This window comes from Uranotaenia lowii, chromosome 3 (genome assembly GCF_029784155.1).
Source record: "Uranotaenia lowii strain MFRU-FL chromosome 3, ASM2978415v1, whole genome shotgun sequence".
Taxonomy (NCBI): domain Eukaryota; kingdom Metazoa; phylum Arthropoda; class Insecta; order Diptera; family Culicidae; genus Uranotaenia; species Uranotaenia lowii.
The window spans coordinates 73400850-73421844 of record NC_073693.1 but is presented as its reverse complement, the minus strand read 5'-3'; the positions used below and the strand labels follow the sequence as shown (position 1 = coordinate 73421844).

At 39.0% G+C, this 20995-nt stretch overlaps 1 protein-coding gene across 7 annotated transcripts; it reads right to left on the bottom strand.

Annotated features, from left to right (window-relative positions):
- Positions 1-417: 417 nt before the first annotated feature.
- LOC129751860 (zinc finger protein 883-like) lies at positions 418-19445 on the bottom strand. 7 transcript variants are annotated; one of them, XM_055747602.1, is made up of 16 exons: positions 19173-19445; positions 15007-15162; positions 14447-14585; positions 14274-14351; positions 9506-9589; positions 9188-9271; positions 9032-9115; positions 8824-8907; positions 8558-8641; positions 8127-8210; positions 7609-7692; positions 7267-7350; positions 7070-7153; positions 6878-6961; positions 6377-6587; positions 418-5542 (listed from the first exon to the last, which is right to left on the bottom strand). In XM_055747602.1, exons 1-16 carry the CDS (start codon positions 19185-19187, stop codon positions 4894-4896), a joined length of 2088 nt encoding a protein of 695 aa, XP_055603577.1. In that variant the 5' UTR covers positions 19188-19445; the 3' UTR covers positions 418-4893. The 7 variants fall into 7 exon arrangements, with proteins under 7 accessions (XP_055603577.1, XP_055603578.1, XP_055603580.1 ...); XM_055747603.1 differs by having other exon boundaries at positions 15007-15159; XM_055747605.1 differs by lacking the exon at positions 8558-8641.
- Positions 19446-20995: the final 1550 nt, after the last annotated feature.

The following is a 20995-nucleotide window of genomic DNA, read 5'->3' as shown; positions in this document are numbered from 1 at the left end:
GAAAGTAGGCAGGCAGTATGAACCGATACAAGGCCGCATCGATTGAGTTTGAGTGAGTGAGTGAGTGGATTTTCGAATTGGATCTTGTATCAGTAAGTGTCTCAATCACTTCTGATACACCAGGTAGTGAGCCTGAGAGATCGACTTTGATGCGAATCCACTCTCGCTTTTGAATCTTGTTTACATTGACTTCGCATTGTCGTTCTGCCGACTCTCAGGGAACTACAGGCAGCAGCATTCGGCTTTGAATTTTTCCAACTAGAAACCTATCATGAGCGTTTCTTCCGAGTGATTATCGGAACTCTGTTTCAATCATTGCCAAGAGCTACAAATTTGCTAAATCAGTTCAGCCAAATTAATATTACAAAACAAGGAAAATATTCGGATATATTTATAGAATAAAAAAATTAAAACAAGTTTTATTAATGACTATAAGCTTCTATGTGTAGATTTTATTTGATTTCGCGTCATTTCATAATAATAATAATAGGAAGGCGTATTTAAAAAAAGATTGAGAAATCTAAATCATACTTTTAAATCATTATAACAAACTTTCTTTTTAATGATACGTGTTGTTTGATTACGACGGCAGCAAAAACAAAATCATGTGATCATCCCTCCTATTAACTGTACGGGTGTGTTCTTCTGTGTGTTTGTTTGTTTGTGTGATTTCATGTTTTAATGCACTTAGTTTGCGAATTAACATTACATATAAGTAGGATATATTGAATGCAAGGGATTGTGAGAGGGTGTTCGTAACAAAATATAAGCCGTATAAGTATATCAATAAATGTGATACTTTTTTTCAACCGTTTCAACGTAACTGTAACATGTTCACTTGCATAGAATTTTTTTTCCTAATTCACTTCCCGCGTAACGCTTTTTTTGATTTGCTTCCTATTTACCTAGTTGACTCACGCTCAGTAAAACAATATAAAAGTACCACCTTACTTTCACGGATTCGTTAAAAACATCCTATACTCGTTCCTGCTTCCATTCTGATTTCTGGTTATGATCTCTCATCATCACTACTCACATTGTTTATTTTTTGTAAGATTTTTCTTTTGCACTGCGTAGTATCGCTAAATAAAACTGTTTTGAACAGCATTGCTTTACATCCTCTATTATGATTAATTTTATGTTTTTTTTTCACTTTCACTTGCGATTTTTTAGCATATTTGTTTTTACAGACTGACTTTCTTCTGCGTTTATATACGGTTTTCTCATCGTATATCAATGATGATGATTAGTGTAATAATAGGTATATATAGGTAACACATGCACTCTTGTTTCAACAGCCAACTTCTTTCTGGGGGAGAGTTCTACAGCCTTTCTGTTCTATAAATGTTTTTATTTTTCGATTACATACACGTGTGATATATGTACGAATCCTCTGAACTTTTCCGGAACGGAATTGCTTCTTGGAAGCGTCTTCCGTCGGAAGCCAACCTGTATAGTAGATCCAATCAATGCCTCTGTTTTGCACCGGGCTTATCCGCGTGTCGTAGGTGTGCTCGCTCCTCCGGCAGACTACACGTAGCTTTCTCTATCTTCGTGCCTAATGATTTTGTTTCTTTTTACAATATCTACTACTAAGTCTACAGTCAAGCACTTACTTTTTTACTCCTTTAGTTTTGTTTGTTTTTCCCTTTTTTTAGTTAACAGCTCGTTCCTTATTCTTCTTGCATGTGTGACTGCCATCGATTTCTACGATGGCGCTTAATATAAAATGACTTTGCTCGTTTTAATCGTATGTATCACCCTTTTGTGTTTAGCATTTATGTTTTGTTTACTCAGTTTCTGTTTCTCAACCTAGGTGTTTAATATTTAAAGTGTTTACTAGTGGTTTAGTTTGCTTGGTTTCTTTTTTTATTTCTTAAAATAGGTTTTGATTTATACGACTAATGGAGTTCCTTTTTCTTCTTTCAATGCTATTTTATGTTATTACCAGCTTGAATGATTAACAACATGTTTCATTGTTGTATTCTATTGTATGAATTGCAAGGAGCTTCTTTAAATTTTATACGTATAAGTTTGATGTGCATTCACGTGTTTACCTATTTGTTGCTTGAATCATTAGAATGAGTAAATTTTCAGCATGAAATGGTCAACTCGAAAAGCATAAATCTGTGCACTGACTGATTTCTGTCGTAAGAAGAGCTCGAGATGAGTCATCATATTATTTCGGCTAACTGTCCCAAAGGTCTAAGAATAGCCTACCGAAACATCCTGAGAAGAACCTGGGGCCTGTACGGTATATTTACTAGACACAATTTAGTAATTTAGTGATTTTTTTTAGTTATTTGATCATTAACATTTGAATGTTTTCTTAGACGATTTTTTTAAACTTGTCAACGTTCGTCTGTTTATAAAAAATAAGTCAATCGATTCTGAAATCTATTCGTTCTAATGATTCACTGCGCAATCGGTCTATTCTCAGTTATTATCGACAGAGTGAAGTCTCACAACAATCATATGTCGATGTAGTTTCTTCTCTCTTGAATCTTGAACGGGTTAGAAAAACGAAAATATTAATGAGGGTAAACGCCTAATTTCGAGAATTAAAACGCGTAGCACATTGAATCGAATCATTGAATTAGTTTTGCAATCGACCCTCATCGGATTTTTCTGTACTGTGGAAGACGTGTTTGTGAACTGAACTTGGTTGTGTCTCGATTTCACTGGCATAAAACGAAAACGAAACCTGTTTGAGAAATCTTCATCTGCTGTCAGTCGTTTGTTGAAAACTTGGTTTATCAGATTCAATGTCACAGGCGCGGTACAAATTTAAAAGTAAAACATTACAGTTATTGTGTTGTTTTTTTTTGCCGGAAATTAAGGACGTCCTTCCTTGTTTTAGTAGCTTTTCCAGCAGAAGCAGTCTATGGTTCTTGTTTTTTTTCTTTCTTGCATCTTATCTTAACGCTACAACTCCACCAGGGGAGCTGTGTTTTAATTTATTGATTCCTACAGTTCTAGCCACTTGGTTTTTATTTGCGATACATTTCTACAAATTCACATTTAAGCATAATTCTCGTATAGTTGTTGATTTGGCGACTAGTAGTAAATTAGGAGCATATGTCAACTTTATCCTCTGTCCTGTGTGTATGTCAAAAAGAGTTTTCTTGCGATGCAAAATGGCCACTCGAGCTAGGTTCTCCTTACTTTGATCAACTGTTTTTCTTTCCTTCCGGAGTGAGATCATATACCTCCATCATCCGTATAGCGCGCGTCCGTCCAAATGTGTTTGAAGAAACAGACACACGAAAGCCTACGAGATCGGGTTTCTATGCTAGAGACAAACCATACCTTCCTAAATCATTAAAAAAATATTACCGAGTGTTTTGTAATAATAGTTATCCTGTTTAAAACTACCTTCACGTGATACCATAATTGGTTGGTGTGTAACGCTAGATGAGATTTTCAATCAGGTTTTTTTTTAAAAATACACATTGAACGAAACGAATGCGCTAGGAACTTTTCCATGAAAGATACAAAATTCTAATGTTCAACTTTTGTTGAATTTGAAAACAAAATGAACAGAGGGCTCTTTCCCGTTGATTGATGAGAACCACCTTTCAACGCAATTTATAACCAACTGCTTAAGAACTTAATGCCTGATTAGAAAAATGCCTCGATAAACTGCAGCAAGAACTACGATTGAATACACGACATAAAGTAAGTATTCTTCCACAAAATTGTTGATTTCAAATGGATTTTAATTGCTAAGTGTTTGTGTGTATTTCATTTCGTTCAAACAAACTAAGTTCCATTTCGCACTGTACTAGGTTAAAAAGAAGTTTGATAACATTTTCAACAACAAAATTTCCATACGTCTGATTTTCCTTAGAAGTTGATTGCTTTCGAAAAAGTCCTCCCAAAAATTTTGGATGACACATTCTATTTCCTGAAAACGCCTTTTTCCAATCATCCGTTTGCCACCAGATGATTTTTTTAACATTCTCTAACTGGTTCAACATATCACATCAGTTTGCTTCCGTGGGTTCTATACACGAAAACTGCCCTTTTAAAAAATAAGCACCTGCTACACATACCTAATCCCCGTTCTAAGGTGGCAATGTTTAGCTAAGTAACGCGCTTCCAAAAACCTTTTTACTTTTTTCATCTGGCTGGCTAGCGGTTGAATTGGATGTCGGCAACACATTTGTCAACACATTTGTCAAAGCGCTATTATCCTATGTTTTCCTGATAGGTCAACAACTAAATCATACTTTTAATTTTTTTTCCTATGTACATCATTCGTAAGCGAAAGAAACTATTTAAAAAAGAAACTCTTTTGTTTTTATTGAATAAGTATGTTCAATTTCTCAATAATTAGAATCTATAATCGAATCCTAACCAAATAAGAATAACTTTCGATGATCTCTGCGCGCGCCCACCGCCGCTACCTGTCTCTGTCTAACCAGCAATGCGAGGCGAGGAGGGCGCACAGAGCCGTCCGCTTGCCTAAAAGTAGCCTATTTAGCAGTAGTAATACTCTCTGAGTATTGGTTCCTAAATTGTCAACATTCTAGTTTCTTATGCAAATACAATGTTTTCCTCTTTCTCTTCCTTCCATTATAAGATAAAATTACCTTCTTTAGTAGGTAGCCTAGGTATTTAGGTAGTACTTTTTCGCTTTGTGTTTTTTTTCTGTTTTGATTAGTGTTGCTGTGGGGTACCACCTGCACGCGAGCCGCAGTGTCCGCTGCTGGGGACGTTTAGTTCAGTCCGACTTATAACAGCCATTGGATTGTTATTGTTGTTGCTGTGGGCGGCCAACGTTGGTGTTCTGCTCGCAGTTTCCAACGATAACGGTTCACCCCCACGACCACCTGCTAGTCGCTGCTGATGTTGCTGTTGGGACAGTGAAAGTCCCTTGCGAGCGTTCCATTATGTGCTGTGATTGTTGTTGAACGGTGGAATGTGGAACAGGGGCGATAGGATCTTGTGCGGGATATGTGGGATGTGCGGATGATGGAAGTTGACCTGGTGATGGAGATCGGCGGGTCCGTGATCCTGGTGTGGCAGATGCGAGGAAATCAGGTGATGGGACAACTGCTGTTGCAGGTGGATCGGAAGGTTGTGCTGCTGCTGCAGGGAGGGATGTTGTTGGTGGGCCAGTGTCTGTTGCTGATGAGCAACCTGCTGCTGGGTTTGCTGTTGATGCTGAGATGGTGGCGTGTGCTGCTGCTGGGGGTGCTGCAAATGGGCCGCCGTAGTCACCACCGAATGGTGGGTTGGATGGAGACCGCTAAGCGTGTGGGCATTGCTCACGGCGGCTGAACTCGAAATCACCGAGGTCAGTATAGCCGACGGAATGTGCATGGGAGTCGGCTGGTTGGGCGACTGACTGTGAGGTATGGTGATGTGTTGAGTCATTCCCGAGCTGGAGCTACCGTCGATGTCAATCTCACTCTTTATGTTGATGTGTTCCATCTTGAGCCCTCCATTGGTCAGTTCATTACACTGCCGCGTGTGGCGTTCGAATTCGAGAATATTTTCAAATTGCATCTTGCAAGTCTGGCAGTTGTAGAGAATGCTAAAATAGAAAAAAGAAAAGTTAGAATGTTTTTTTTATTACGGACAAAAGTGTTAATTAACATACTCGGATAATCAGTATGAACCAAACAAAACTATATCATTGGTAATCAAGTTTTTGTGAAAGTTCTCATCATTCAAAAGAAGAATATCGGTATCTGTGAATTTTTTTAAAATTATGAGTGGTAGGCGACATGAAATGTTGAGATCTTAAATTAAATTGAATGTTTTCAAAATGTTGAACAGAATGTTAGGAAAGTATTGTTTGATCGTAAGTAGTACGCACTTTTACGTAAAGTGTACTGTTTAAAAAAAATTAAAATTAACCTTCTAAAGGTTAATTACTTTACTTAATACTTCAAGTATTTGTGAATCGCTGCCTGCCTAAAGGAATATCATCCGCGCTTGGTGACCTGGCAACTGGATCTCAAACGTGGAAACACATCGTCGGTGCCATCAAAAGGCACTACACATTAATATTATGGCACGTGAATGAAGCTGTGCGAGAACCTTGGCTGGACGCAAATGAAGACGCTGGCTCTCCGACCCTAAGCGTCGGACAATCGGGACACATGATCTCAAAGTGAATAAATAAGTAACCGAGGATGAACATAATCCGAATTTGGTTGTCGGAGAAGTGTCTCCAATGTTATGAGAGAGCCGATTCAGAGCCATTTTTTCTTCCTTCTAAAATGAAATCTGTGTGGTTTCGACAGACAAAAATTAACTTCATTGTGAAAGTTTAACTTCATCATAAGTATAACAACAGATACAGATATTCGAATGAATAAAAAAAATTAAAGTAAATGAACAGAATATAAAGCATCATACTTACACCATCACTTGCCCGTTCTGCTGTTGCTGCTTGAGCGCCTGCTTCTGATGCACCAGCAGATGCTTCTTTAGATTCGAGTATTGTGAGTACGACTTGGAGCACAGCGGACAGGTGTGTGGTCGTATGCCCAGGTGGACCATCTCGTGCTTCTTCAGGTTGGCCCGCTGGGAGAACGCCTTATCGCAGCTCTTGCATTTGAAGGGTTTTTCACCTAGCGAAGAAGATAGAAAAAACGATTAACTTTTAAACAACTGTTTCGTGTTGGGACACGAGGACACAAAACACAGAAAGGATGAGCATCAAACCGAATGTGTTACGAATTTGAACTTTCTGAAGGCATAGAAGCGTGCGCAAATTTTATGTATAATTTTTTTTTTAAACTGAATGCCCGAAAGGAGAGAAACCCGATCTGATGCTCATCGACGGTAATTTTTTTTTCGAAAGACGTTAGAGGACGTTTACCAGGGCATGAAAGTGTGTTAGTTCGGAACGGTTATTTACCAGTGTGCAGCATCTGGTGCTTGACCATGTTGGCCTGCTGGGCGAAAGCCTTATCACAAGTTGGACATTTATACGGTTTAATTCCTGAACCACCATCGAACCGAAAATGAAAACAAAACAGAATTAACATAAGAAACCAGCCTGATTACTAAACCCCAATGGACGGACGGCGGGTTTGTGTTCGATTATTACCGCTATGAAGCATCTGATGCTTGACCATGTTGGCTTGCTGGGCAAACGCTTTGCCGCATACTGAGCATTTGTAGGGTTTCACTCCTAACGGGGGTGGACGAAAAGTGGGGAGGAGAGAAAAAAATGAGATTCATTTAACATGTGTGCTCCTAATTTAGCTACTCGAAACAATAGCAAGGATTGGAAACAACATTTACCCGTATGAAGCATCTGATGTTTGACCATATTTGCTTGCTGAGCAAAAGCCTTGCCACATGTATTGCACTTGTACGGTTTAATACCTAGGAACAAAATAACATTAGTAGGTGGCTCTTATCATGGACAGAGAAGTAAATTAACATACTCGGATAATCAGTATGAACCAAACAAAACGATATCATTGGTAATCAAGTTTTTGTGAAAATTCTCATCATTGAAAAAAGGGGCGTGGGAAAAAGATCCTTTCAAATAGCTGTACTCTTTGAATGAATATCTAATCTAATGCTCATCATTTCGATAAACCCGCGAAGGTTGAGTAGGTATGAAAATATCATAATTACCAGTATGTAGCATTTGATGCTTGACCATATTGGCCTGTTGGGCAAAAGCTTTGTCGCATGTACCGCATTTGTAAGGTTTAAGTCCTGTTGGAATTATAGAAAGAAAAAAAAAATTAAACCGATCTGTTGCTTCATTGTGAAATGTAAAGATAAATGTTTCTAGAACTGAAATATTGCTTTCCGCTGGATATTTGAAAATGTTGCTTATTTGATAAATTGTGAAAATCCTTTTTTTTTGCAGTTCTATGTAATCGAAAACAACAGTTTACGGTAATCGGCATTATAAAATAAAATAAAAACCTAAATCAATCTAAGTAGGTAAGCTTGAATCAAATTTGGAAAACAAACTTTTTATGAACAGTCCTACAAACTTAGACATAAAAAATATGATAATCTCGGAAAGAGAAATACACGATTAGCTCAGACTCTCAGCATGTCAACTACGGATTTCACTAACATCCAATTTTTTTTTTAAATACTCCTAATCTTAGTCAAAAATATATAGAAACAATGTTTACCGGTATGGAGCATCTGATGCTTCATCATGTTCGCCTGCTGGGCGAAGGCTTTTCCACAGGTTGGACATTTGTACGGTTTTATGCCTGGAAAATTTTTACGATTTCGTTATTTTTTTTTCTTTTTCAAAAAACTGTTTTATTTATGGATTGTTCGGTTTTGGAGCGGATTCAAGAGAAAGTATTTCTAACTTTTGTGTCTATAGGAAAGGGTGTTGGTGTGTTAGTTTCGATCGTATAAAAAATGGAATTGTTACTTGAAAGGAACTGACTCGAAATTAAAATCGTTATTCAAATAAAACGGAACAGAATGTAGAAAAATATTGCGAAAAATATTTGGGAATTTGTTCACATTCGATCTCGTATAAATGAGTACTAAGGTTGGTTGGTTGTGATGATTTACTTAAGATCAACAAAGGAAAACAAAACTTTACCAGTATGAAGCATTTGATGCTTGACCATGTTTGCCTGCTGTGCAAATGCCTTGCCGCATGTAGAACACTTGTAAGGTTTAACGCCTACATGAATCGAGAAATCAAGAGATTTTTTTTCGTTTTTATACAGTCGAAAAAGTGGGAGAAACAGAATGTTCAGTATTAGTAGTTTGCTCCTATTTCGAAGGCGATTGTTTCGCGTAGATTATTAAAACTAGTTATCAAGTGTACAAAACATAAATTTAAAAAAAGAATCGGTAACTTACCAGTGTGTAACATCTGGTGCTTGACCATGTTTGCTTGTTGAGTAAATGCTTTATCGCACACGGGACACTTATAAGGTTTCAAACCTGTGTAAAAATGAAATGATCGATTAATATTAAGGTAATTAAATTAGAAAACTATATACGTGTGTAAGATAACAAGAAAAATAACAGGCATCGAAAAAAGCTAAGAGCAACTTCATTTACTCACCTGTATGAAGCATCTGATGTTTAACCATGTTAGCATGTTGAGTAAATGCCTTTTGGCACACTGGACACTTGTAAGGCTTAAGCCCTGAAATAAAAAGTAAACGGAATATTACAATTCGACAAAATACTTTATACATCAAAAACAACTTCAACTTACCTGTATGTAACATTTGATGTTTGATCATATTAGCATGTTGGGAAAATGCTTTCTGGCATACCGGACATTTGTATGGCTTCAGACCTTTAAAGAAAAACATAAAAATTAAGATAAACATGAATTCAATGCTCAAAAGTCGTTCGCTAAAACAGAAAGAATAAAGTGAACATTGGAGAGATGAATAAAAGAAGCTTCATGTGTGTAGCTGAGAAAACTTTCAATAACCAAAAAATAAAGATGTATACAATCAGTAATAAAAAAACCAAAAAAGGGAAGTGAAATATAAGTATAGGTACGCTAGTAGTTTTGCATTATTACCGGTATGGAGCAGTTGATGCTTTTGCATGTTTGCTTGCTGCGTAAAACACTTTTCGCAGATTGGACATTTGAAAGGCTTCAATCCTACACGATCGACAGGTTTTGGTTACGGTATTGTGCACGGAGCAATTGCAATCGGAAAATAGAAAAAGAGGAAAAAACATGTAGGCTTCCTGATAGAAGGTGGAAATGCTTTTAAGTTTTGAAAGAGTATCATCTTCTTTGATTCATCTCGATATTCTATAGCTATCGTTTAAACGCAAAAGTGGAGTTAAAAATTCTTCAAATATATAAAGAAGTGTATCAAGGAAACTGCCTTGTGGACCAGCGGAGACGATTTCAAGTGTAATGTTTAAATTGTCTTCTGACTGTTCAGAAATCTGAAGTGAACATATGCATATTTTGAGGCTTTTTCTATACTTTGCATTATATTGGAATCCGCTAACCAGGTGTCCTACCTTCATGACAAAATGCCGCTATCACGATTATCGATATCGAGCTATACGTAATTACCACTTCAATGGGAGACTTTATCATCGACAAAGAGGAGACGGCCATAACTTCGGCTTGTCATGAATGTACAGTAGGAATAACAAGGGACCCAGAACACTTCCTTGGGGAACACCTAGATTATTTTTTCTACAACGCAACAAAATGATTGATATTTCGTTTCTTGCATTCTGTTTATAGTCTTCAAATCAGTTCAGAACCGTTCGGTTGATACCTACCTACTTTTTTCAACACTTTAACCATTTTTAGCCAAATACATACATGCTGCTTACCAATCAATAATCCTTCTGACTCAATAAAATATAGAAATTGCTTTTCACTGATAACTTGTATTTGTAACGAAGAAAACTAACTTTCAGAGAAACATTGTCGGTAGTCGGTTAGGGAATATGAGAAGTGGAAAATGACAAAACGCTATCGCTAATGAACTGGGTAATTGTTTAAGGATTTGATGAACAAACCTGTAAAACAAAGATAACTCTGTTTCACCACTGAAACCTGCGTTTTTCAACAGTTTATGAGCCCAAATACGTCTGAAAAATTGGAAAATGCGTTATTGAGATAAGTACTCTCAATACTTGCGGTTAGCAAGTTCATCAGTGACCAGCGCAGAATAACCAGCCTGGTCGAGGAACCAGGCACAGCACCACCAGAGGAAACATCCAGGAGCCAGAGGGCCAGCCAGCAACCAAAATAGCGCAGAAGGACCAACCAGGCACAACACCACCAGAGGGGCCATCCAAAAGCTAGAGGACCATGGCAGAGGGCCAGCCAGCAACCAGAATACCGCTGGCACCGAGGTCAGCCAGCGGGATATCCCACGCTAGTCAGAAGGTTCTGCCAGAGCTCGAGTCCAGGGAGGTTCGTGGACCGAGAGGGTTACTCTCGATGTCGTCACGAGTCACGCTGCGGTTGGCAAGCGTGAGCTCACGTCCGACGGCCGGAGAGAGTCTTATGTTCAGCGACCGGCTGCGAGGGGGGGAAGAAGTCCAACTGCAGCAACACCCCGGATTAATTGGGGGTTGCTGATAGCCAAGAGGGTTACTCTCGTGCTTTGTTGTGGTCAGCATTCAAGTGCTGAGCGCGGAGGATCTTTAGCGCAGTAGCCATGAGATATTCCAGGTCAGCCAGAAGGCGCAACTGGAGTTCGTCGCCAGAAAGTTGGGATTCGAGAGGGTTACTCTCGGTACCGTCACGAGTTACGCTGCGGTTAGCAGCGTGATTGCATTCCTAATGGCCGGAAGGAGGACTCTTGGGATCTGTAACCGTTTGTCCAGAAATGCAAATCATCTCCGCCTATCCCGTGTAAGGACGGAATACGGTAAAAAGAAATCTAGTTACTTTGCCAGTAAACTCTACAACAACCTGCAAGAGACCCTGAAACTGTTTTCAACGCCCTCGCGATTCAAAGCGCAACTGTTATCGATCTGCAAGCAGAACATAAACTGCTTCCTCCGCTAAAAGAAATTTTTATGCCACACCACTTATAAATATCATCTTTTCGTTCTCGCCCCTCCACCTAGCCCACTGCCGCGCAAACGCCACTCCAAACCACCGCCACCCCCTATAAGTAACCCACGCACAACCGCAGCAGCCCACAAAAATCTACGAATTTATAATACAAGTGTTAATACCCTATTATATTGTATAAAATTGTGAAATAGCAAACGAAAAGTGCCAAGCACTCCTTCACAGAGTATTATCTCGCTCACTGGAGTGCTCATACACTCAGAAAAATACTATTATGTATGCCATAAGATTCTCTTATGAAGTGGCGCCATAAGAAAAATTAATGAAATTCATAAGATTGTCTTATGACGCGAATGAATTCTGAAGATGAACGCCTACTTCAATGAGAGGTTGTTGCTTTTCATAAGAGATTCTTATGGAAACAGTAAATCACTTTCTAATAAGAAAAATTCTCGATATTTCATGCTGAAAACATTCACTTTATTGTTTGCCAAATTTGTTTAAAATTAAATCCTTCATGGTCACCATCAGCAGCGCATCAACAGACGGCTCCATCAAAGTTTTTTTTGCCGCATCTCAATCTTCGACCTTTCGTTTTTTGCCGATCAGCTTGCTGAAAAGTAAACAAATAATGTATTTTAGTTTACTAATATATTCAACGTTCACACCAAAAACATCAAATCGAACTTACCGTGCCGGAGATAACAATAACATTTAACTTTGAAGGAAAACTATAATAACTATGAACCGGTGATAGCTTCGTACTGTTAGATGATGGAAAAAAAACTGATGCTATGAATGAATGTGTTCATCATTTTTTCACAATGCCGTTTCATCTATTTTTCATAAGAACATCGTATGAAAATTGAAAAAATTTCATAAGACTTTTATGAAAAATTAGTTTGGACGCAAAAAAGTGGTTCATAAGATGTATCTTATGAAATTTATAATAAGATTTCCTCTGAGTGTAGATATTTTGGAATAATATTGTAAACGAATTGTTAAAATTGTTTTGACAGGGTTTTGTGCCTGTTGGAGAAGTGGCTTGAGAGAAGCTTAACTCCAGCGGGCTTTCCCCGTCCGAGGAAAAAATAAATAAAAAATAAATAAATAAATAACCAGGATTGGTCAGGTCCGAATACTCCAGATGGAGTATTGGAAGGTTGGAGGACGGAAGAAGCTGCTTGTCGAGAGGGTTACTCTCGTGATGTGGAGCTACGCTGCGATCAGTACGCGTGAGCTCATCCAAACCTTCAATACGATTTTTAGTGGCTTTGAAGGGGGTATTTTCGAATAGACGTTTGTTGCTGAACTTTGCCTTCCGACTTTTTGTAGCGATCAAAGAGTTGTAGTCGAGAAGATCATTCTCGTGCTTTGTAGCTGTGCTGCGGTTAGTATGCGCGAGCATGTCTTCGATGGATGGAAGCTGCTTCGGAGGAGGTGGTTTGGGCGACGGTTTTCACCCACCTCTTGATTTCTGAGGCATTTTTGATGAGTCCTGACGATCGAAGTTTTGCTTATTCTCGAAGCCACCTAGAAAGGGCCCTGTTAGCAACAAGAGGATGCTTTGCTGGGGTTAACATAACGCGACATGCAAGACATGCTGTGCGTTCGCATGCTGAGGTTATCAGCCACCACAATCAACGAAGATTCGTCATCGATTCTGGTGCCAATCAGCATACGTTGGGGACGAGAGTAGCGATGATGATCAAGTTTCCGTCAATCCCGAACCGGCCCAGAGACAGGAGAAGCTATTCAACGCTACGCGGCTAACGTAGCCGCTGCTGATGAGGAAGAGCAAATTCGAATTGTCAGCAAGCTGAAGGGCCATGGGGACTGCTTTTTCCGGAAGACCACCGCAGCCATGAAAGATACCGAGATTCGGGCTGGACAAAGTGAGGTTACCATCGAGCAGCCGTTCAACGATTTGATCGGTTGTTTTCAGTCATCTTCGAGATCGAACATCAGTGCTGCGGTTAGCGCACATAGCAAATGACCAGGCCTAAAGCGTGTTCTGCGATACCTTCGACGTATGACCGATATGGCGTTGGTATATCACAGAGACGCGACACCGGAAACACTAATCGGATGTGCAGATACAGATTATGCCTATGATTCCGATGATCGAAGATCTGCATCAGGCTACGCTTACATGATTTTAGGAAATCTTATTTCGTGTTCAACGAAACGTCAGCAGACGGTCAGTCTGTCGTCAACCGAAGCTGAGATAGGAGCCCTTTGCCATGCAGTCAAGGAAGGTTGCATCCAGTACCTGGAAAAGGCATGGACCCACCAGCGGATGAAGCATCAGGAAGTGAAGTATGCATTCACCAGGGAGATCGTAAAAAGCGATCAGCTCTCTTTGAGACCCATCTCTACTGAGAATCAGCCAGCTGATGCATTCACGAAGGCATTACCAAGGACGCGAGGCGCGTGAAGCTGTTCAGCATTCTCAATTTACGAATTGAGTGGAGGTAATGAAACTTACGGTTTACTAACGGCATCCGGAACAGCAGCAACCGATTTCATACTTGAGTCTAGAAGCTGACGAAATACATTGTAGTGACTTCAATGTTGAATTTCGCTCGTTAAGTCGAAATCTTGCATACATAGTGTACTTCATTAAACATACTATCAATCCACATACATTGAGATACGAAATCCTTAACGTTTTTTGCTATTTACCGTAAAACTTCTGTACGCTCATAGCTCCAAGCCGAATGACAAATTTTTGGAACGTATGATAAGAATATAATTTCCCGACAAGCTTAAGTTATACACAACTTACCGTTATGGACAAAATCGTGCCGCTGCAGATTAGCCAACTGGGTGAATCCCTTATTACAAATCTGGCACACAAATGGACCTGTAACGAAAAGGAAAAAAAATGCACATAAGGTTCCACAAATCATTACAACGAAGATATTCAGCTATGTTTATTGTTATTTTTCTATTGCTTACGTTCGCCAGTGTGGGCCTTGGTGTGCTTCCACATCGAGCTGTGGCTAGGGAACTCCTTGCCGCAAATTTCGCACTTGAACTTGTTCTCGGTCAGATGTTTGGTACGATGCTGCTGCATTTCTTCCATCGTGTCGAATCGCTGTCGGTTGCATGGCCCAGAGAAGAACGCACATAATTCAGCCAGCCGACCGAGGGATCATAATTGTTCATGGGTGCGTGCGAAGGAAACAAAGAGCAAAGAAAGCGAGGATCAATCGTTTATGATATTTTGAAATTGCCTTGTCTGTGAAGTTCTTCTCATCGTAGAGCGAACAAGGGTGTAGTATGGGGAAAGAACAACAAAGGGTAGAAGGTTGGAATCTGGAAACAGGTTTTCTTTTCTCGAAGTCAGGACACATAAAAGGGAAACAAAGTCGGCACGATCCTATATTTACACTTCCGAGGTGAGATTGAAGGGATGATGGTTTATTTTGTTGTAAGAATTAAACACTTTTACGGGTGATATGAGCATTTGACCACTTCACAGAACTGTCAAAATTATTGCTGATGTACTAACTCACCTTCCTGCACTGGGGACATTTGATCCTGTTCAGGTTGATCAATGTATTTCCGAGTGAAAGCGACACCGCGAGCGAATGCTTATTGTCGGATAGTTGCTCGTGGGCCAGAATCTCCTGACGACCAAGTTCAATCTCTCCGTCTTCGAATGTTGTCTGCTGTGGAGATGGATGAGGGAGGCAATAAATTTTATGACACACAGACTGTTTCTGTTTGTTTTATTGATAGAATAGGCCGCTTAGAACATAGTTCTACAGAGATGTAAATGTTGGAAATTCTAACCACTTGAAAAACTCCCTTCATTGGTTGGAAGTTAGATGGCAGTTGAACATTTTATTTGATAATTCCGTTAAAAATCGTGAGAATTTATACCAAGTTTGAGCAAAGCTAATTACTTATATGCGATTCCTAATAAAATGGCAAATGCTGAATTCTTGAAAAGTTTGTTACAAATTTAGCTACCTGCTTTCAACTTTTAACATATCTAGAAAAAACTGATCGTTTTCGGCTCCTTACATTCTTTCCTGATAGAACTATCACGCCGTTAAAGGTTATTAATCAAGGGCTCAAAAATTCAATCCACAAGCAACAATGTTGCTTCAGGAAATTGTTCCCGGATAGCCCCCTTGAAGGTGCTGATGTTCTTCTACTTTAGTCGGTATCATGGCAGTGTGTTGGTTCGCCAACCGCGAGAGAATAGAAGATACACCCACCTTTCCACCCACCGCTGCTTCTCAAAGCCAATAACAATCATAAAGGCACCTCACGTCACCACACCGGAGTATCTCAGACGAAGTCAGAGTAAAAGAACGAACGGCGAACATGATTATGATGAGATGGAGGCACCGAAATCAAGAGAGCGAACTACACACAAAACTTTCGGGGCTCCACTTAGCAAAATTTCACTGTTACTTTCCGTTAGCAAAAATATTTTTTTACCGTCGATTTAGCAAAAAGCTAAATTTACTTGATTTTAGTAGTTTAAAAGTTTATCTTGCTTGATTTTAGTAAAACGAAGATTGTTTAGCCGCTTTGTGTACAGACAGCAGCCGCCGCGTGTTGGGAGGAAAAAAACAAACTGACACGATTGAGCGCGGTTCCGAAAGTTCGATTCTGGTGGTTCTAAAGGTGGCTAAGTCAACTACGATATACTAGCCTAATCGACGCTGGAAGCGTACAGGTAGGGTCAATTATAAATTATTCAGATTTTCCAACTTTTTAATTTCAAAACGGTTTATTATTTTTCTACCAGGTTACAACTTCAAAAAGAAATCCTCAACAGTCTGGAAATGGAAAGGGCCGAGATTGAAAATTCAACGAGCTCCATCCGACGCACAACTTGGTGCATTCGTTGGTAAGAATGGCATTGCATTTCGCTCGCCGGAAAGTGCGTCCCCAGGATCGGAACTTCTGTTCTACAAAGTGTTAAAATTTTTTGGAAAAGTGTGAACAATAAATTAAAAGTGAATGAAATTTGAGTATTGTATTTAATAATCAAACATTCCCCCTAAATCTCCAGAGAAAAGCCCATAAATTTTGAAATTTCAGGTCCGGCGATCTTTTTCTCCGGTTTTTGCTAGAAAAGGGAGCAAAAATTGCGGCGGCTAAATTTTTCTCTCGTTTGCTAAAATTTTAGTTCGAAAAAATTGCTAAATTGATTGCTAAGATTTTAGCTGGTCAAATTTGAGCAAAATTTTGCTAATTTTCGGCCTCGAAAGTTTTGTGTGTAGTAGCCAAATTCCAACACCAATACCGATGATCTCGGGTGTGTGCCCTCTTTTGGGATCCATGTCCGTCCATGCACCACAGACGCAAAAAACTGACCAGTGCAATATAGAGAGCTGATGAGACGTGACGAAATTTGCTCAAACATTTAAAGGGTTTGGTTTTAGGGAGCCAAACTCGTTGCAATTTTATAAAAAAAAAAAAGAAATATGAAAATTAAAAAAAGGATTATAGCCGGAGATCAATAGCTTTTGGACAGATGTAAATTACGACCATGTAATCCAATTCAACACAATTCCAATTTAACACATCTTTCACTAGAACTTACACACAAAACTTTCGGGGCTCCACTTAGCAAAAATTCGCTGTTACTTTCCGTTAGCAAAAAATTTTTTTTACTGTTCAGTTAGCAAAAAGCAAAATTTACTTAATTTTAGTAATAACAAAGTTAATCTTGCTTGATTTTAGTAAAAGTAAGGTTTTCTAGCCGCTTTGTTTACAGACAGCAGCCGCCGCCAGTTGGGAGAAAAACAACAAACCGAAGTGGTACATCGCGGTTCCGATAATTTGATGCTTGCGGTTCGTTTGGTGGGTAGTTCAACGACAAAATGGTTGCCAAATAGACACCGGATGCGTACAGGTAAGGTCCGATCTTGAAGTGAACAGATTTTACGATTTTTAAATTCCAAATTGTTTGTTTTTCCTACCAGGTTGCAACTGCCGGCAAACAACGTTTATTTTTGCATCAGTCCGGAAATAGAGAGGGACCACAACTGGCATGTCAACGCGCTGCATCCGGCACAACCCAGTTGCAATCGTTGATGGGGGTCGGCCATTGGCATTTTGCTCGCCGGAAGGTGCGTTCCCAGGATCGGAACTAATTACTTCCAATTTGACGAAAAGAGGTAAACGATGTTCCGAAAAAATGTGAAAAATAAAGTAAATATGAAGTTATTTGTGTATTCTATTTAATGATCAAACATTCCCTTCGAATTAGCAGAGAAAAAACAATAATTTTTGAAATTTCAGATCCGGGGCTCTTTTCTACCGGTTTTTGCTAAAAAGTAAGCAAAAATTGCGGCGGCTAAATTTTCTCTCGTTTGCTAAAATTCTAGTTCGAAAATTTTGCTAAATTGATTGCTAAGTTTCTAGCTGGTCAAATTTGAGCAAAATTTTGCTAATTTCCGGCCTCGAAAATTTTGTGTGTAGGAGTCTATAAAATTCGTTCTGGCGACAAGATGGACCTCACACGACCAATCAATATATCGCGTGAGCTTTGATTACGCAGTATGGAACATCTTAAGAATTCACAGAAAACTTATGCAAAAGCTATCAAAAAAACTTTAAAATTTGTATTTCTCGTATAGAATATGTTGTCCAGGCTACAAATATTTTAAATTTAGTTTCATGCGCCTAAGGAATAATGATTGGACATGAGACGGGACGTACGTTCATATTTATTAATCGACTAAAAATGTTTATGTAGGGTAAAGGACTTATTTTGGACCAGAGGACCTATTTTAGACCACCTCGTTTAGCTCTCTTATAAAGCAATTTATCATGAATTTTTTTAAATATAGTTGAAGCGCGGATACTTGATGTAACGCCCACAATTTTTCCGCAAGTTGTTTTTAAAGAGAGCTAGACAAGGTGGTCCAAAATAAGTCCCCTGGTCCCAAAATTAGTCCGTTACCCTAGTCTCTTTAGTTTTTATGAAGTTCATATGAAAAGTTTACCAACATAACAAAAAAAAACTATTAACGCCATCACTCATCGATCCGTAAAATAAACTTAATTTGAAATATGTTTTTTCAAAATAATGTCTTTAACACGTACTAACGTAGGCGCGAGACCAGACGTTTTCTGAACCGAATCGACTCGCGACTCGCGGCGAATGTAGTGTGCTGGTCTGGTGGGGCACCATCAGCTCTACATGTACATGAACAAGTAGCCGGTTTTGATCGTCCACAAGGAGTCACATATAGGACGGAAATTGTCTCCCTTTTGGTTGCCACAAAGTGGCTAACCCCTCAAATAAAGGAAAAATCGGCCTAAACCAAAACATAATTTTTCACCATCGTAACGGAATATGGTGTACGAGTTAAATAAAATATTCTGCGCTCTAGTTCCATTTGCGATACTAGCGAGCGGCTAACATTTTCATGCTCGCGAAAAAAAATTATACCTACACACCGCGTGCTAATGCAAGCTGTGCTTTTTATGTGCAGGAATTCAGATGTAAGCCTTCATCTTTTTTTTTCGGCTACACGTTTTTTCCCCGCTATCGATTGTCGATTTTTCAGCATATTTTGAGTTCCTAGCTGAAATCCTGGCAGGGATCTTCTCGGAAACCCGAAACCCACTTGAGTAAAATCCAAATAAAATACTTTCCGGCTTGTAGAATAATGCAAGATGGAAAGAAAAAAGAAGCTCCGGTACTTACCAGTGGATAAAACATTGCTCCGCACGAACAGAAAAGTATTCCTTAAAATTGATCGGAAATGGCAGAATTTTACACCTTGAAAGAGCCACTGATTTCTGCCAATCCCGAATTTATGTGTTTCTTTACAGCAGCAATATTTTGGGTTGCACTATTTTAAAATAAAAAGAACTGAAATTTGTAATGGAGTGACTGTGATGAAGGAAAAAATATGTCTCTTCCTAATCTTCTTCGCTACTGCTGCTGTGCTGCTAAACACACTGAAGGATGGCTGCCAATTCGGCCAATCCAAATGCTCGAAAATCGAGAAACGATCCCGATTTGAGGTTGTGTTTGTGCGCACCGATTTGCTGTTGCATGGATGTGTGCGCAAGTTTTTGAAAGCGGCAGGCTGGAGGGCGAATTTCTGACGTAAACATGCGGGCGAAATCGAGCTGTCAAACGGACAGGCTGCCCTGGTCGCGTATTCAAGGTACACGGAAAAAACTATATTATAAATAATTGCTATTTTTTTTTAGTGGGTGTATACACCTATATAGGATCAGTTCTTGCTCAAATATGCTTTTTCAGTTAAATTTCAGTCTTATTATGGAGCATGCATGCACTTTCGCAACAATTCTGGTAAATTGTTGAAGATTTGATGGTTAAATCAGTGGTTTGCGACGATCGGCAAATTGAACTTTGAAACTAAAAAAAAGCGAATTCTGCTTCCAAGGATTTTTTTTTATATATAAAGCATATTTTAACGTTTTAGTTTTCGTTGAGGTGGACTCACATTAAAACCTATCCGATACAACTGTGGAATGATAAGAATGTTGACGGACTCGACCAAACTTTTTCAATATTTTATTTGTTTTATGTGAAATATGTAAATTAAAGAAACTATAGTTTACTATAGGCTCGTTAATGTAAATGAGCTAATTCTTATGTAGTAGAACCTGTGGTAAACCGTTTTTTGGTAATAAATAAAATATCTGAAACTTTAAAAAATAAAAAGGAAACAATAAGGCATTTTGCCACTTGTCAAACGAACAGCTGATTTCTCATGGTAACATTTTCTCGGCATATCGTGGTAGGGTAAGCATAACAACAACATTAAGCATGTTCAATGACCATATAGTAACGAAATAATATTTGCAATGCAATTGTAGTGATTTTGCAAGCGCACCTTGCTGAGGAGAATATAAACTCTTTATTTAATTAATTGTAAATTCATAACAAGTTGAGACATGAAGGTATGTTAATGATTTTAATTAAAACAGTTTTTAAAAGAAAGCAATGAATAGTGCTTATCGTCAAAGATCAAAATGCATTTTTGCATTTTGGTGTTTGCATTTTTCAAAACAAAAACGAAAAGCTACCCTACCTACAATCTGTCTCATACTGTATTTGTTTTCTCCACTCGTGGAGTGTTCCACCGTACCCGATAAAAACAAACACAAATCGTCGCCAGTGTATTGCTACCTCGCTCACTCACACGCTCTCTCGCAACACTGACAAAATTTTCGGGGCAACACCGCCCGATGGCAGTGCAACACCAGGTCAAAACCAGTGCAACACCGTCCGAATAAACAAACAGTTTGACAGCACCTAGTGGTGCACCAGTGCAACACTAGTGCAACACTCGGCATAAACAAATCTAGAGTTAGTTTTGATTAGGTCGTATAAGCCAACTGACGTGTTTTGAGAAAATCGCTATTGAAGTTTCGAATCAGGTTTCAAATTCTCACTTTGTGAGTGTTTCCCGAATTCGACTCAGAAAATGAAATCCTACATAAAAATAGGCCGAGAACATTCCGATGTACTTAAATTGTCCGTAAGTTAAG

Excerpts from the sequence above, each read along its gene's own strand:
- LOC129751860 (XM_055747602.1), bottom strand. Across the intron at positions 14,352-14,446 it reads CAAGGCCCACACTGGCGAAC|GTCCATTTGTGTGCCAGATT; the intron begins GTAAGCAATAGA and ends TTTTCGTTACAG. Across the intron at positions 9,272-9,505 it reads GCATCAACTGCTCCATACCG|GTCTGAAGCCATACAAATGT; the intron begins GTAATAATGCAA and ends TTTTCTTTAAAG.